The sequence below is a fragment of the Falco peregrinus genome, chromosome 12 (assembly GCF_023634155.1).
Source record: "Falco peregrinus isolate bFalPer1 chromosome 12, bFalPer1.pri, whole genome shotgun sequence".
Taxonomy (NCBI): domain Eukaryota; kingdom Metazoa; phylum Chordata; class Aves; order Falconiformes; family Falconidae; genus Falco; species Falco peregrinus.
This window is the reverse complement of record NC_073732.1, coordinates 12,948,588-12,964,895: the sequence shown is the minus strand read 5'-3', so window position 1 is coordinate 12,964,895 and position 16,308 is coordinate 12,948,588. Positions and strand designations below refer to the sequence as shown.

General features: G+C 37.7%; 1 protein-coding gene across 5 annotated transcripts in view; it reads left to right on the top strand.

Moving 5' to 3' along the window:
* The window catches only part of SLC9A9 (solute carrier family 9 member A9), a 214,204-nt gene that overhangs the window by 83,113 nt on the left and 114,783 nt on the right, over nt 1–16,308 (top strand). For all 5 annotated transcript variants that reach the window (XM_027787215.2, XM_005237721.4, XM_055817589.1 and 2 more), the window contains 2 exons: nt 339–444; nt 10,659–10,747. In XM_027787215.2, the coding sequence (XP_027643016.1) occupies nt 339–444; nt 10,659–10,747 (195 nt within the window). The remainder of the gene's footprint in view (nt 1–338; nt 445–10,658; nt 10,748–16,308) is intronic.

Genomic DNA, 16,308 nt, shown 5'->3' with positions numbered 1-16,308 from the left:
CTGATGCATATGTAAACAAATGCCATTTTTTTTACAAAACTGGACAAAATAACTTTTCCCTTTTTTCTGGGAGAAGAATACCAAACACAACCAATTAGGCATTAGTTCAAAACCAGAAGAGTTCTTGAAATAGCAGACTTGTAGAATTTACTCATTTAAACCCTATGCTGTTTTTTTCTCTTTGTTTGATATTGTTAAAGGCTGTGCATTTTTTCCTGAATTCAGGTTGTATAGATGCGGATGATGAGAGAGTTTTCTTTCATCCTTTATCAGGTTGGAAGCAGTTTTAGCTTAAAAAACAGTTGGGGCTTTATTTTTCCTTAGTAATCTTGTAGCACTTGACAAAATTTACAAAGATCTGCGAGTTTCCTATGTTGGAGACAGGTCTGTTTTTCCTACTGTCCTGGAGTGCCTTCTTATCAGCAGAAGCTGCTGGTCTTACAGGTAAGTGTTCCATTTTATTGAATAAAAGCAGTTTTATCATGTGTCTCTAGTATAGGAAAATGGCATGTTTGTTTTGGGCATGACATCATATATAAAGGTTCTAAAAGCAGGTGCCTATATTGAAGATGGTTTCCTCTTTAGGAGCAAATCTGTAAAGACATTGAATAGTTCTTTGAAAGACTTACTAGATCAGGCTAAAGTCCTCAGTCTTTTTTCCTTACCTTCCCTACATTGACCCATCCCGATAAGTCCCACTATTTTCTGCCCAGCTATAGGACCAAAGATGACGGTAAGTATAAGGAAGCAAGCATACGTTGCCATGTGACTGTCAAGAGACTGCGTGCCCTGCATGTCCTGGGCCCTCCTCCTTTTTCCCAGCTATCAATGACTAAACAGAGGACAGGGTCATCATCAATGTTGCTAGTGGGTTGCAGCCACCTCTGGATTTTTAAACAAAATTGTTCAGTGCACCTATATAAACACCTTTGGCAACCAGATACCAGCTGGAATAGAAGTTTGGTTTGTGTCTTAACAGCCTTGTGCTGGTTCTGGCTGGGATAGAGTTAATTTTCTTCACAGTAGCTAGTATGGGGCTATGTTTTGGATCCATGCTGAAAACAGGGTTGATGAAGATGTTTTAGCTACTGCCGAGCAGTGGTCACACAGAGCCAAGGGCTTTTCTGCTCCGCACCCCACCCACCCCATGAGCAAGCAGGATGGGGGTGCCCAAGGACTTGGGAGGGGACACAGCTGGGACAGCTGACCACAGGGATATTCCAGACCACACAGCGTCATGCGTAGCATATGAACTGAGGAAAGATGATGGAAACGGGAGGGAATTTCAGAGTGAAGCATTTGTCTTCCCAAGTAACCGTTATGTGTGATGGAGCCCTGCTTCCCTGGCGATGGCTGAACACCTGCCTGCCCATGGGAAGTGGTGAGTGAATTTCTTGGTTTGCTTTGCTTGGGTGTGAGGCTTTTCCTTTAGCTATTGAACTTTTATCTCAGCCCACAAGTTTTCTCACTCTTACTCTCCCAATTCTCTTCCCCATCACACTGCGACGGGAGCGAGCAAACAGCTGTGTGGGGCTTAATTGCCAGCTGGGGTTAAGCCACAACAAGTTCTTGAAAATGTGTCATGATTACTACATAAAAATGGAAGAAAAGAAGGATGACTGTTAATCACTTGCCTCCTACTGGAGATGCTGGTTTCCTAATCCAGTGACTTCCAAGGCAAGACTGTTTCCTTGCTGAGAACAAGGATGCTGTTTCAACAGATGCACAATTGATAACTTACACATTATACTCAAAGAGATGATTCGCAAGGGAAACATTAATACCTTTCAGAGCCTCAGGTGCTGCACCAAAGGTAATTTCCATTTCTTTGGCATAGAAACAGACCGTATATGTCCAGACAAAATATAATTGGCATATGTCTTTTTTTGCATACTCAAAATGTGATGAGAGACAGCATAGTCACTCCTGGTAGTCACTCTGAAGAGTGTTTCATTTCTCTTTTTTTTTGCAATATATAAAATATCAGAATAAAAGACTCAAATATTGAACACCACAGATGGCTTTTACAGTAGTCTTGATAAAGAATTTTAAATAGACAGAGGGAGAGCCAGACAAAGATAATGGAACCAAAATAAACTTCCAATTTAAAGGAGAAAAATAGAAAATTGTTGGGAAATTTAGCTATTTCCTATAATAAATGAACGGATATAGTCAAATAAAAGACAATTGCTCTGCCAACACACAAATTCCAAGGAAAACATATCAAGCCCTTTTAGGTCCATCACTAGCATTTTTTTCTTGAGTGCGTTCTGAGTTTTAGGTGGAAATTGTTTAATCACACTGTTGTGAGGAGGAAAAGTTTAATCTTGGAAGTTTTATCAGTTGATTCTTTGTCATTTAGTTTCTGTAAAAGGCTTTTTTCAGAAGCTGTTAGAGTGGAAAAAATTCATGGAGCCTTCCTTGTACCTTCAGAAATTCGAAGCTGGATTTTGTAAATGCATTGACTTTATTAGAGTACTGTGCTAACATTACACTTCAGAGTGGATATTTTTGTTGTCTGGTTTAACCAGTTTTGATGTTGCTTTCATCTTCCCTCAGGCTCTGAAATAGCTCTAAGTCCCCTCCTTTCAAAATATTAATTTGCACTTTCAGTTCAGCAGAATTACTGTATTGGTTAAGAGATTTTCAACTGACTTAGATTCTTTTGAGGTGTAGATTTCAGAGGTGGCTCTGATTTCTCATACCTGTGCTAAGGAAATCTATGTAAAATGCAGTTATTCTGTGCAGTCTCCCACAGAGGTATGTTACGTATAAAGCACCTGTTGCAGAAGGCACGAGGAGCCCAGGGAAAATCCAGTCATCCTTCAGAACACACTCAGATCTTAATCCATACTCTATCATTTCCAGTCTTTTCCAGTTTACTTGATTCACCATTTTTCTGTCTTAATGAATACATCATCTCGTTTTACACTCAAGTGTTTCTACCCTCCAAAGTAATCATTAAAATTAAGAGAGCATCATAACCATGCAGTGGCACTGCTGGACCACTCCATTCAGTGAACTAAATTCCTAGTTTAAAGTCTTTGACTTCAGTACACTTGCTTCAAAAATTAATTTGATTCATTGTACATTTATGCCTATGTTCACTTTTATTTTCCTTGGATATTGTGTTTCCTATGTTCATTCCTTCTAAATGAACCTGAAAGGATTAACACTAGACATCAATATGTCCCTGTAGCTATTAAGTAACGTAATTGCAAAATAATTTTATTTTTATAATGCTTTCCACATTAGTTCTTCAATCACTATGAGCCTTTTGAAGTCTAATATTGAAGTATATCATAATTTACAAATAATGGGCTATACTGTTTTTGTGTAGGTATAGTAGGTGGTAGAGCTCACTTGTTTAGCCTGCAGATTTTTAAAATAAAATGTAAATGAAGACCAGTACAGGACAACATTTTATTCCTCTACCTCAAGATATCCCATGATACATAACATAATATATGGGCCTGACCCTGGTTGAAATATGGATGTAATCAAAATAAAAATCTGGGATGACTACAGAATTATTGTTATACTGATAACTGTAAATCATAAATTAATGTTATAGTTATTAATCTTATAGCTATATCATCAAGCTGTGACATATGCATGATAAATTGATTCTTATACATAGAATCTAATTTGTGCACTTTTTGATTTGCCTTAAAGTATATCATTCCTGACCGCTGAGCAAAGCTGTAATAACAGAGTACTAAAAGGTCAGTGTTGATATAGTTGCTTTCATTTGCAAACTTCATTACAGAGTATTTACTGGTAGGCTATGAAAAAAAAATGTAAATAATTTAAACAGTCATCAAAATAAATGAGGAAAATACATCTTGCATTTATTAATTGCTTGTTCTCTTGCTTTATAGTTAATGAAATCTACTAATTTTTAAATGATCACTTAGTCATTAGCCTGTGAGATTCCATTATGTACATGGGCATTTAATGTTCACCTCTGTTAGACCTTCTCTATCTACAGCTGTTCAAACGAAGCAGATACTCAAATAAAAAGAGATAAATACACCTGCAAAAATGCACTTAAATATATGTATGTGAATTTATTTGCATGTATGTATTCAACTAATGCAGACTTCATATGGAATTTACCAGTGTAAAAGCATCAAAATTATGGCAAACCACCTCTGTTTTTTACATGCCAAAGACCTGTGCTATGAAGCTAAGAAAGACAATAGATCCTGAAGGAAAAAATGTTGGAGACCATCTTTGTCCCTTTACTGTTTTTTCAGACCCCAGCCCAAAATTACTGTTTTCTGATCATTATAAAGGAAAAAGCTTGTAATAACAAATTACTGCTGCTTCCTTACCTTCAGCAATTCTTGTCTGAACATTTTGTGATATGTCTGACACCTGCCTGTTTATTCATGGGCTCACAGGATGACCGACAGGACAGCACAGTCTACCTAGTGAGAAAGCTTTTCCTCCAAAAATAAGTAACTTATTATGACTGATGTACCCAGGACAAGTCCAAAGACCCAGTCTCTCACTGGAGTAGTTTTGTGATACCTTTATTTAGGTAGCATATTATTTAGGACATAGCAAGAACAAATGACACCGACTTCCTTTTCCTTTAGTGCTGCTGACAGCGTGCATTTAATCTCATGGCTGTTCACTGTTCCTATCTGTTTGCTGTAATCAGTCTTGGATCCATCATCTACCTCATTGCTTTTTAAAAATGTTGTGACCAGTTCTTCTGGTATCACTCTCAGAAGGAATCTACCAAAACATTTCTGCCTGTAGTTCTGAGCACTGTGAACACAATGTAGGTCGGTACCTGATTGGCTTTAGTTCACTGAGCTGACGCTATTCTATAAAATGAAGTTATTCTGGGCTTTAAATACTAAACTTTGTGGGTTTCTTTCCTTTTTCATAAGTAATGTACCATGCTGTGCCATACAGAGAAGTAGGCAGACTCCTCCCAGTAATGAGGGAGAAGGGATACTTTGGCTTCTAGGTCAAAAGGAGAGAGACCTCAACTCCCTTAAGCTCTAGTTCTGCCACTCCTGGGAGGAAAGGATGCAATTTGGGTCTACTTAGGGAAGCAGGCTCTTCATGGATAAAGCGGCATTTGCACTGCTGTGCAGAGACAGATGACAATTGGGCTAGTTTGCTACAAATTACTAATCCATTACTTGTCTGTAGGATTTAGAGATGGCTCTGGATGATCTAAGTGGTATTCTAAGATGAGGAATGTCAGGTGGGTTCTGTACTTTAAGAGGAAGCTCTAGACATACTTTGGTGACATATAAGCTAGATCCAATACTCCATGCAGTTTCAGTTATCCCATTCACCCTTTCATCAACATCGCATGACCAGACCAAGCACACACTTGAGTCAGTGCTTGGGCTGGCTAGTTTAGGTCCTGTTGTAGGTACAACCTTTTAAGACAGTAAGGGAAAAAGACAAAGGTGACTGTTTTTTAGAGAAAAGTAGATATTCTAGCATGGCATCAGGCTGAGACCAACAATCGGTTGCATAAAATTAGGATAGTAGAGTCTTATTGCTAGTGAACAGATTCAAGGTAAACAGCTTAAGCACTCTTTAGCATGCCTAGAATAAAACCTGTTATGTGTCACCATAGAGTTCAAATCTAAATTAGATTCAGCAATTCATTTGGGTTACAAAAGTACAACACTGAAGCTCAGGTCTCACTTGAAGTAGCCAGGTGCAATATCAATGATCAGTCCTCAAACAAGGACCTAAAATATGCCCTCAGCTCTGCCTTTTGTTGTTTTCTGTCACTTCAACATAAAATCAACCTCAGACAACCCCAGAGATGAAAGCTCCATGAACAAAGCACCAGCTTTGGTTCTGCATTGGTATAGGTCTAGTGAAAAAAGCCTTAAATCTTTGCTTTAGTATCAAGAAAATGGTTAGTCACACTTCATCCCCTCAGTGAAAGCAGACTGAGTAGGGAATTTGTTGTTTCTGGTTTTATAGCCTTATTACTGCAACAATCCAATGCAGAAGACAGTGCCTCATTTCCCCCCACTCACATATTCAGTCCACACTGGGATGTGCCTAGTAGGTGCTGTGGAGATATTCTGACATAAACAGGGCTCCAAAGTAAACATTATCTTAGTTAAATAATTTCTCTATTACCCAGTCCTCATTGTTCTCTTTTCTATACATTTCCCTGCCTTTGATGAAAGACCAGTCCCCATTGCTTGTTTTCCTGTGGGATTTGCAGTATGTAGTGCACGTTTAGAGAGGCATCCCTGAAGCTCTGGAATGCTCAAAGTTGGGATGAAACCTAGTCAGTTTACTTACAGATCTTTTCAAATGAAGCTATACGTTTTATCTACTTCTTTGTTTCCCCAGGAAGTAGAGGTTTGGGGTTTTTTATCAGTAAAAGACCTGACAGCTAGAGATATAATGTCAGTTTCATTCTCTCAGATTTGCAAATTCTGAAGTTTAAATTGGGGCCAGTCACTTCCAGGTTTGCATTAAGAGCACACTGTGCATGCTGCCCTTCTCTGACAAAACACAGAATTTTTTCAAGTTTTTCTTTTAGCACCAGATATTTAAAAGCAAGGGTACAATTTTGCCTATTTGTGAAATTATGTAACAAAGGATTTTTGTCTTTCAGTGACAATATAGGAATCATTCTTAGATTAACACTTATAAATTAATGCTCACACTATCACGTTAATGTTCACACCATCAGCCAAATACTTTAAAGTCATGTTACTCCTTTATCCTATATTATTTTTTGATATTACTAGCTTTTGTCCTAACAAAAATTTCAACTACAAGCGTTCAGCAAAACTAATGTAAGAATAAGTTATCTAATTTTATTAACAGCTAATAAGTTATTACTGTTTCTCTGTTATATAAGAAGAAAAAAAATCTAATAAAACCTCTTCAAAGAGGTTGAGCTGCAGCTCAAAGTTTACTAGTAACTATAAATATTTTACTTAGGTTTCTCATTTTTATATTATGTGTAAAACCTCAGTAACTTTGTTAAGAAACACAAGCAGCTGTATTGCACTTAAAAACCAATCACACATTTCAACTCAAAACTTTAACTGTTTACTTCAGGTTAGCATTTTTTTCAGCAACTGCAGTACTAAGTATCTTGCAATTGTTAAATTTTCCACTTACAAATGAAACAATGTAATGGCACAAAACAAGTGAGCTGATGTCTCCAACATCTGGAAATTCAAGCTCTGAGCGCTAAGGATGGGTAAAATGTCCATCTGACTTTATCTGCCTGCCCTGTACCTAATAAATACTTTCTGTTTACAATTCCAGTATTATCACATTTGGTCTTACCTGCTTCTCTGTGAAAGAGAGCCTGCAAAACTTTAACAACCTAATTCATGTACCGTACACAGTTCATACAGTATTTGCTACTCTGCTAACTTCAAAATCCAGCTTTAATAGTCTTACAAAGAAATCCAGATTTCTTTTTCCTTCTAACTAAAAAATTCTGTTTGCCTCTTTAGGTACCTTTCTTTCCTTTGTAGTTGGATTAACATGTAATTGGTCATTACTCTTAAGGAACCATTTTTATGGAAATGTATTACAAACAATTTTCTCCAAGCCTTTTAATGAACCATTCATTGTGAGAGGAATGGCTGGTACATATTAAAACTCCAGTAGTAGCAATTGAAATATTCTACTGCATTCCCCCAGTCTTCCCTGGAAACAGGGTATCTGGCTTCTCCGCTCGCGTAATTGCATGGTTCAGATCATTTATTCCTATTGTAAAATCAGATTTAGGCCATTTTATTCCTCATGTCACTCTCAGTTCTCTCACTACCCATAATTAACAGTTTCTTAGCAGTCAAAAACCATTTTATAATTATAGTTGAATTTAATAGTCAATTTTACAAATGTAAGACTTGGCATGATGATGATTCATGTAGAAGAAAGTGAATCAGAAACTCTTATCTCCATATCTGTTCCTGACCCTGGAGCTAGTGATATTTAGCAACGTTACTGATTTACTACATTTTTTTAACTGAAATTTCGTTGTTTGAACATCCCATTGCAAATGCTCTGAGAATTTTTAAAGGCCCCAGATCAGTTCTGCACAAATAGTTACTGAGAAAAAAAGACTTAGATGCATTTAAGAGATCAGTTACTTCCTGCAATGTATTTAGGCAGTGACAGTCTCACTACTCCCCACATTATTTACTGTGAATAAAGTCTTACTGTAGTTAGAAAGAAATAAATATCAAAACAGACATAAGAAAATAAATATTAAAAAAACAGACATGGCAGTAAAAGCTCAGTGGAATTTCTCTTGGCTACAGAGACCATGCTCTGTAGAAGTAGTATAGGTAAATTTACAACATAAAGAGAACCCAGAAGCAAAGAAAATGTCCACAGTGGTTTGAAAGGAAAAAAGATTTGCTTTCACATTTTCTTTCTGATGGCAGTTATCCCTTGTGCTGAATTCTTCTCAGAATGTTTTACTCCATACTTTTTTCTTCCATCAAAGGCATATTAATGCCAGGCCTCAGTTCTTCCCAGAAACAAGAGGGTCTCGCAAGTAAAGAAAGTTGGATTTTGTTGGGCAGTATTTTCAGTTAGCAGTCCAAGGAGAGTCAGAAACTTGAGACAGACATGGTAAGGTAATAATTGCACTAACTGGTATGTAGCAATGTGCTGCTCCCACACACACGCTCCCTCAAATGAAAGTTTCAGCATTGTCTAAATTTTTACTTCACCTTGTTTCCTTTTCTATCCCATGCTTTAGGGGAGGAGGATAATTCACCTGCCTCCAGGGCCCTCTTGCAGCTAAAATTCAAGCATTTAGAGGTCTGGATAGGCCTGTTAAAGAACCCATCAAGGCACCAGAGCTTGCACCTGACAGTTGTTCAGTGCATTATCAACCAATTTTTCCTGTGACTGAAGTCTGGCCGCCTTCTATTAATCCTTTTGAACTAGCAGACTGTTTTATATTGGGTTTGCTGTGCTAAAGCCTGCAGCACTGTAGATTCTGCCCCCTTGCCGAGCCTCTTCTTGCTGGCCTTTGTAAAATTCCGGAGGGTCACCACCATCCTGGAGAAGACGGAGGAAGCCTTGTCCAGTTTCTAGTCCAGGACTGAAGGCACAGGCTGAGATTATTTTCACAATTCTACTTTGTGCTCTTTGCTTCCAGTAGAATTGGTTTATATGTTTCAGTTCATGCTAGTTTAACCCAATAAATGCCTAGAAAGCTGCTGCACAGCCACATTGCAAGGATAGATATTGCCTAAACCTAGACAGGTATCTTTTTGCTTGCTTTGTGGCCTCAGTGTATTTCCTTGGATACATCATGGTGTTATTTCAGTACACGTGAGCAGCCTACAAGCTAAAAATTACCTAACAATTTGCAGAGTAGCCCATGAGAAACTAAAATGCTAATTATGGCATGTTGTAGCTCTTAGACAGGAAGACAGTGAGTAGAAGGGCTGAAAGGCACAAGAGCTAAAGCACTGTGGGGAGAATGGTGGAAAACTGCCTGTATGTGACCCCAGAGATCACAGGCATGCAGGGATCACGCTGCAGGCTGGCTGTGGGCAAAACCAGTTGTTCATGTGCTCTGGATCTAGAAACCAAGAAGAACTTGCATGCCTCACATGCTTCAGAAAATGCGTGTGGAGGTTTCCAGGAAAACTGTGATCGGAATGGACACGAACAAGCCCTGAGCTGTTGCGTTAATAATTATCTATGTAGACATGCCCCAAGTTTAAGAAAAGCACAGAGCTTTCTTCCTCCATGGGCATTTACATTTGGTTGCTGGTAGACACTTATTTTTGGTTGCCCATTTTCTCCCTGTGTGTGTTCCTTCTGCTTTATCTGTGTCCAGAGCTGACAGGAGATTGCAGTTATAATCTTATCAGCTACTTTAAGTTTAATACTACATTACAGTGTCGTTATTCAATGATTCTGGTGAGTTAGGACCAGAGCCAGGGAGGAAGTATTCAAAAATAAGAAATATCACTATAACACAAAATTTATTATTCCTGACAAGCCTGCTGCTCTGCTTCTCAAGACCTTCCACAAGCTGGGAAGTATAATTACTGCCACATGGCTACAGTCACTGACCCAGTCATTCTGGGCAACGCAGCTTGCACCTGCCAGAGCATCACCTTTAAGCAATGTGGTGGTGTCCAGCTTGCACATTGTTACACACAGCTTACGATAAGGCTAATAATCAGGCACAGGCTGATATGACTTTCCCCTGTTGCTGTCATTCAGTACTAAGTGCTCTCAAACTATTTAAATGTAATAAAATTATTTTTACCTTTCCTATTCAGTCTCTGCCAAAATTTTCAAAGTCTGAAGTCCTTCATATTGCAATTACGTTAGCCTTGCCTGATTGACAGTCAGATTTATGGTCAGATGCTACCATGTATTAACTCAAACAAATTTTCTGTGGGTTTTGGGCCAAATAAACAACAGTGGAAAAGCTATGAATGCATGATGAACCAGGTAGAAGATTCAAGACCTACATGATTTTTAGCAAAGAAAAAAATTCTAGTTTGTTTGAAATAAAAGTATATGAAACGTATCTTAAAGTTCTTTTCTTATAAAATGATGTTCTCCCTCTAACTAGCTTTTTTATGCAGCCCCTTGAAAAACCTAAGTAAGAAAATAGAAACAGCTAACTCTGGTTTTTCTTTGAATTTCAGGTATTGTTGCAGTCCTTTTCTGTGGAGTCACGCAAGCCCATTATACCTACAACAATCTGTCACCAGAGTCCAAAATGAGAACTAAACAGGTAGGACATGAAAATAACTGACTTTGTGTCTTCAGCTGGTGTAAGGAATAGAGGTAGTGGAATATAGCTCGATGTGATTTCATTAATGCAAAAGAGGCTTGTGTCTTCATTAGGGGAAAGACTAGAGATTTTGTCAGGAAAACAGTAAGTTCTCTGGATAAGCAAAAAATACAGGAATCTGTTCTTCCCAAGGTCCCTGACATGTCAGTCAAGGAGATGAAAGGCAAGGAAACAATAGTCTATGTTAGCATCCATACAAAAATGCTACAAAGTTAAGGAAATCAAAGAGCTCTGGCAAACAGAGAAGTGGTCTGAGAGATTGGATCCATGTGGACTTTTGCAAAGGGGCTGTATAAACTGCAGTCTGGCCCACAGACTTGAGCAATAACATTGTTTAATTTCTGGCTTGTTTAAAATCTGACATAATTAGAAAGGTAGTGATTTTTTTTTCCATTGTGTTATTTAGAGACAAAAGAAAATTGGTCATCTGTTTTTTGTTTGAACAGGTGAATTGTGCAATTGTAACCATTTTTTAAAACTTGGGGATGTTCTCAGTACTAGATACATGGCATTGCAATGTTCAAAATACTTTTCAGCACAAGAAGTAATTTTAAACGACCTAGCCACTACCTAGATCCTGTGAGAAGTCATTTAAATAGTTTTCTTCCCTTTTCATGTTGACTCTTATGTCCCAAGAACCCCAAGTCATAGAAAATCTGTCTCCTAGAATAAAATGGAAACATATGGTCAGAGGCTATAATTTTCATGATGCAATCTGGTACCTTTTTCAGCAATTCCTCTATTTTAAGGATTGGAAATTTTATGTAGAAAATTTCATAGCTATTGCACATCTCAATTTAATCAAAAAAATCCAATTTTCTATCAAAAACAGTTTGATAGAAAAGATGCTGGCCAGTTTCAGTTCAACTGTCAGACTCTCGCAGATTTTAAATTACAAAAAAGTTTCTGGTCAGTCCTTCCAGAATAAAGTGTTAGCTACTGAACAGGTTAAGTCTTCTCAACTACATTTCTTCCTACCAGCAGAGGCTGATGCTTTCAAAAAGTATTCCAGCCGAGAAGAAAACCTTTCTGATAACTGTATCATAAGGGAATAACATTTATATCTACTATAGAATTGCTTCTACTTTGCAGAAATACTGAATCGCATATGCCATTACTACCATTGCATATAACTGTTAAAGTTTGAAGACAAGGCTTTTTCAAGGGTCTGCATGATATGCAAGTGATGCATAGCCTCAGAGAGACAAAGAGAAAAAGGCAGGTCACGGTATTTTTAATTATTAACCTTTTAGGCTAGAGAATTAATTAACATATAGTTTAAATGCATACTAGTTTTGTTCATGTTTACTCTTTTATTCCCTCTCATTCAACAGTGCAAAACAAAATAATGAAAATAAACTGAATCTACCCTTGAACACACAGAAAAGGGATTACGTGTTTCTATATGGAGCTGTGAGCATTTACGCACCCCTTCTATTCTGTTTTTCTCTTCCCCCATAGGCTCTTAATCCTCAGCCTCCCTTACAAGAAGGTTCAAAAATTGCTGTTAAATTCCTTTGAATTCTTCTAATTTATTTTCTAATCCAAATATTACCCTTTCATATGCAGGTTTTTTAGTGAAATCTGCACTGCCTCTTTCTTTCTCTCCCTCCAAGAACTCTCTTCAAGCAAATTTACTAAGCCACACACTCGGCATTCTCCTAATATCTATGACTTCAGTGCATTTTAAATGAATGTTGCTACTCAGACAGATGGCTTCCCTCCCAATCTAAGTCATTTTTATTACTCATTACTGGCCAAGTCAAGGGCTTTTCAGTTCATTTATAGAATTATTCCAAAGCAGTCTCTCTCTTTTGTTACAATATGACAGATCTTTCAATAAGGACTGGTGAACTGTAATGCACACTGACAAAACAGTGAGTTAAGGCTGAAGCTAAAGCTAAAAAACCCCATGGAAATTAGATTCAAAACTGTAAGTCAGATTGTGAAATTGTGTTAGCTGGTTTTAAACAAATGCTTTTTCTCTACTGCTTTGCATAATTTTCTTTATATTTTTTACTGGCTGTTAAAATTTCATAGCTTGATGGTAAAATTCAGTATACAGTGATAGAGGCGGTATTTCTAGCCATGATGCCAAGTTCTGCATTTCTCATAATAACTCATCATTTGCTCTAAAAAAAAAAATAGATAAGGAAAAAAACCCCAGTATTATTTTCTTCAGATAGTGATATAACATGAAAACTTATCTACAGCTCTTAAATGAGAATTTAAGAACCTCTGTTAAGAATGCCTGGTAAAAGATGCCATGATATCAGTCTGCCTGTATCCTTTATTACCCAGTCAATCACTGTTTAACATTCCATGAAAGAGTAATATTAGACTTTAAGCATCCGAAACTTACAGAATCTGAAACTATAATGTAACACAAATCTTGTCAAAAACAATGGATTATTTTAACACTGTCATAAGAAAAGTAAGAAAACAAAGATTTAGTGAAAAGGCAGGCTTTCGAGAGATTTCATTCAATCCATTTATCCCAGTTCTCACTAGGTATTTTTAAACATTCTCTGAGTTTTTTATTGTTTGTTTTTAACATGAATGATGTTTTATGGCAATATTTTTAAGCCATCATCATTGACCTAACTATGGTCATAGTGATTTTAACATTAAAATTGACACTGCCATTCGTAGCAATAAGGTTAGGTCAAACAGAGTGCCCCTGACTTTCATATATTTCAAGTTTAATTTACCCAATATATCTTCAGTGAAGGAGAAGATGAAACTGCTAGGACCTGATCGAAGGCTATTTGATTCTGCGCAGCTTTCTCTAGAATTATTTACAGCTGCTAGTATAACCTCACGTTATGCTGCAGGCAAACAAGTTACTTCTAAACCTTGGGACGCTGTAGTTCAGATTTTACATTAGCTTCTTCAGATGTACAGTTGGGTTGGGGTGATTTGCTCAGCTACCAGTCAGTGGCTGCGCAGGGTGCTGCTAGATAAACAGATTACTGGTTTGTTGAAAGCAGGCAGGCTGTAAATCTCTACAGGTCAGCTCCAGAGAGGGATGTACAGACAGTACTGGGTGTTCTGCAGGAAAAGAAGGCATTCCTCACTATTTTTTTCTCTCTTCCCTCTATCAGTTTCACTCAAATGCCAAGCTAAGACCAGCACAGTTTCCTAGCGGTGGAGTATTAAGAGAGGCTTCTCACTTTCTCTAACAGCTATAAATGTTATCCAGCATACTTATGAGTTATATAATTTTCTGGTTATGTTCCTTTAACTCCAGGGAACAGCCACAATGAAGAGACCAGGGAACACTGCAATACCACTCTTTGGTTAAGTGTGCAAGGGTATGGAAAGTTCTTCTTTCAAACAAAATACAGTGCCCACAGGTTACAAATTCCACAAACAGAATTCTAAAACACATCTCCTACGGAAGTAGAGCCAGGGAATTACTAGAAGGCACAAGAAAGCATGTCCAGCCAGCAAGGGGGTATGTCTCATATTGTCCCACCTGTCTCCATTCATTCCACCAGTCTAACCTTGTCTACACAGTCACCTCTGAAATCATTGTGTCTAACAAGCTTGTGAAGGTTGCTTTCTCAAATTAGGTGTAATAGCCTTTCTAACCACATTACAAGTTAAACAGTTACTCACAATTTTTTGCTGATCCGATAGCAAACCCATTAGGGAACACCTGCCTTATAGACAAAAGTCTCTGGCCTGATTGTTCAGGTGCATTGGGCATGCAGTACACACAAGATGCCACATTAAGATTTCAGTGGCCCTTCACCTCCAAGGTTTTACACAAGCTTGAGAATGGGGTAAAAGTAAAACAAGACAACTCAGTGCTGTACAATTTCTGGGTAACTTTACCAAAGCATGAAGTCTTCCTGGGAATGCTTGAGCAAATGAACTTACACTGAAGGCCTGAAAGTTCAGTCTGGTCTTTGCTTACTGGTGGACATAGTAATGATTGTTTCAAATTTTAATCTCCATGCTATAAAGCAGACATGATTACCTTTGCTTATTAAAGGTTGTAACTTTGCAGAAGAGCAGCTAATATCTCCTGGAAATCCTTTGAAAATACATCAAGATTTCAAAACTTGCGTAACTCATTTGTAATATGGCTATATATTTTCCAACAAGGAAACACGCTAGGGATCAATCATCTGATTGCTGGAACATAAATTGAGCTGTATTACAAAGACTGTTTGGTATAAAACAGTTGTGTTTATAAGCATATTAATTTAATGCTAATTAATCATATTATTTGAAACAGGCTGACAAAATAGTTATTCAATATATTTTTTAAATCCTTAAAAACCGTAAATCAAATCATTATAGTTTCTTGACATTGGTATGTCAATGATGAATATTCAATGATGAAGGTATTCAATAATGAATAGCCTCGCTATGTACTTTAGACTTGATGCTGTTCCATCATAAATTTTAGACTCGCTTCTGAAGCAAATCAGAACAGGAGACTGTAACTTACAAAGTATGGCAATGGAGATGTCGAAATCTACTGAAGGGGGGGGGGTGGATGGGGGGGGAAAGAATCAATGAATCAAAGGAGTGGTTCCTGAACAGCATCGGAGAATGTTTAGTAAAAAGACCATTGTAGGACTAAAAGAGGCAGCTGAAGTCAGTTTGTGGCTCACTCAATCCAAATGAAGCACCATCACTGTGATCTAGTCATTCTGGTGCTTTTCTGCTGGCCTAAATATCTTGCAAACAAGTTACAAGCAGACCTACACTCAGAAATGAAACAACAAATCCCCTTTCTCTAGATGATATGACTATCTTACAGGATTCTTCCATCAGCTATCTTCTCATAAGAAAAGACATAATGCAGGGCAAATTCTGCTCCAGTAGTAGAATGATTTCTCCTAAATTTGTTGATAAAGCACACACCAGGAACTGCAGCTACTGTTTGTATCTTTCTGTACGAGAAGGGGAGTGGCTGAGTAGAGATGGCTATGTACTACTACTGCCAAAACCATGTCAATCTGTTTACAAGGGGTCCCACCCCAGATACCTAGCACCCATATTATATTTGGGAGAAGCGGCCCTCTAAAATCATAGGAAGCAACAGCACAGAATGAAATGGGTGTAGTAACCTTATCTTAAATCCCCCACAGTCACACAGGACTTGTGTGTGCCCCGTGGCTTTGGTCCTGCTATCTGTATGAGTGTTTGAGAGACCAAATAATTAGAGCTGTGCTTACTTCTGAAGCACACAGCCTATATTAATTTATCTCTGGCTAACGCCTACTATTTGCTGTTATCAGACATTAGATCATTTATAGATAATTAGTTTACACTTCTAGGAAGAAAAGGCCACCCAAATGTCAGGATATAATGTCTCTTACAATTCAGTCTCTTGACTTTTAAAAATTATGAGAGTATTTCTAGCCTGAGGAAAACCCTACTTATGGGAAAATGTCCTTGGTAATTAGCAAGGCAGCAACCACCACAAAACATAATTCTCATCCTTTTGAAATGAGCAGCCTAATTGGCAGATGCGGTTGTGA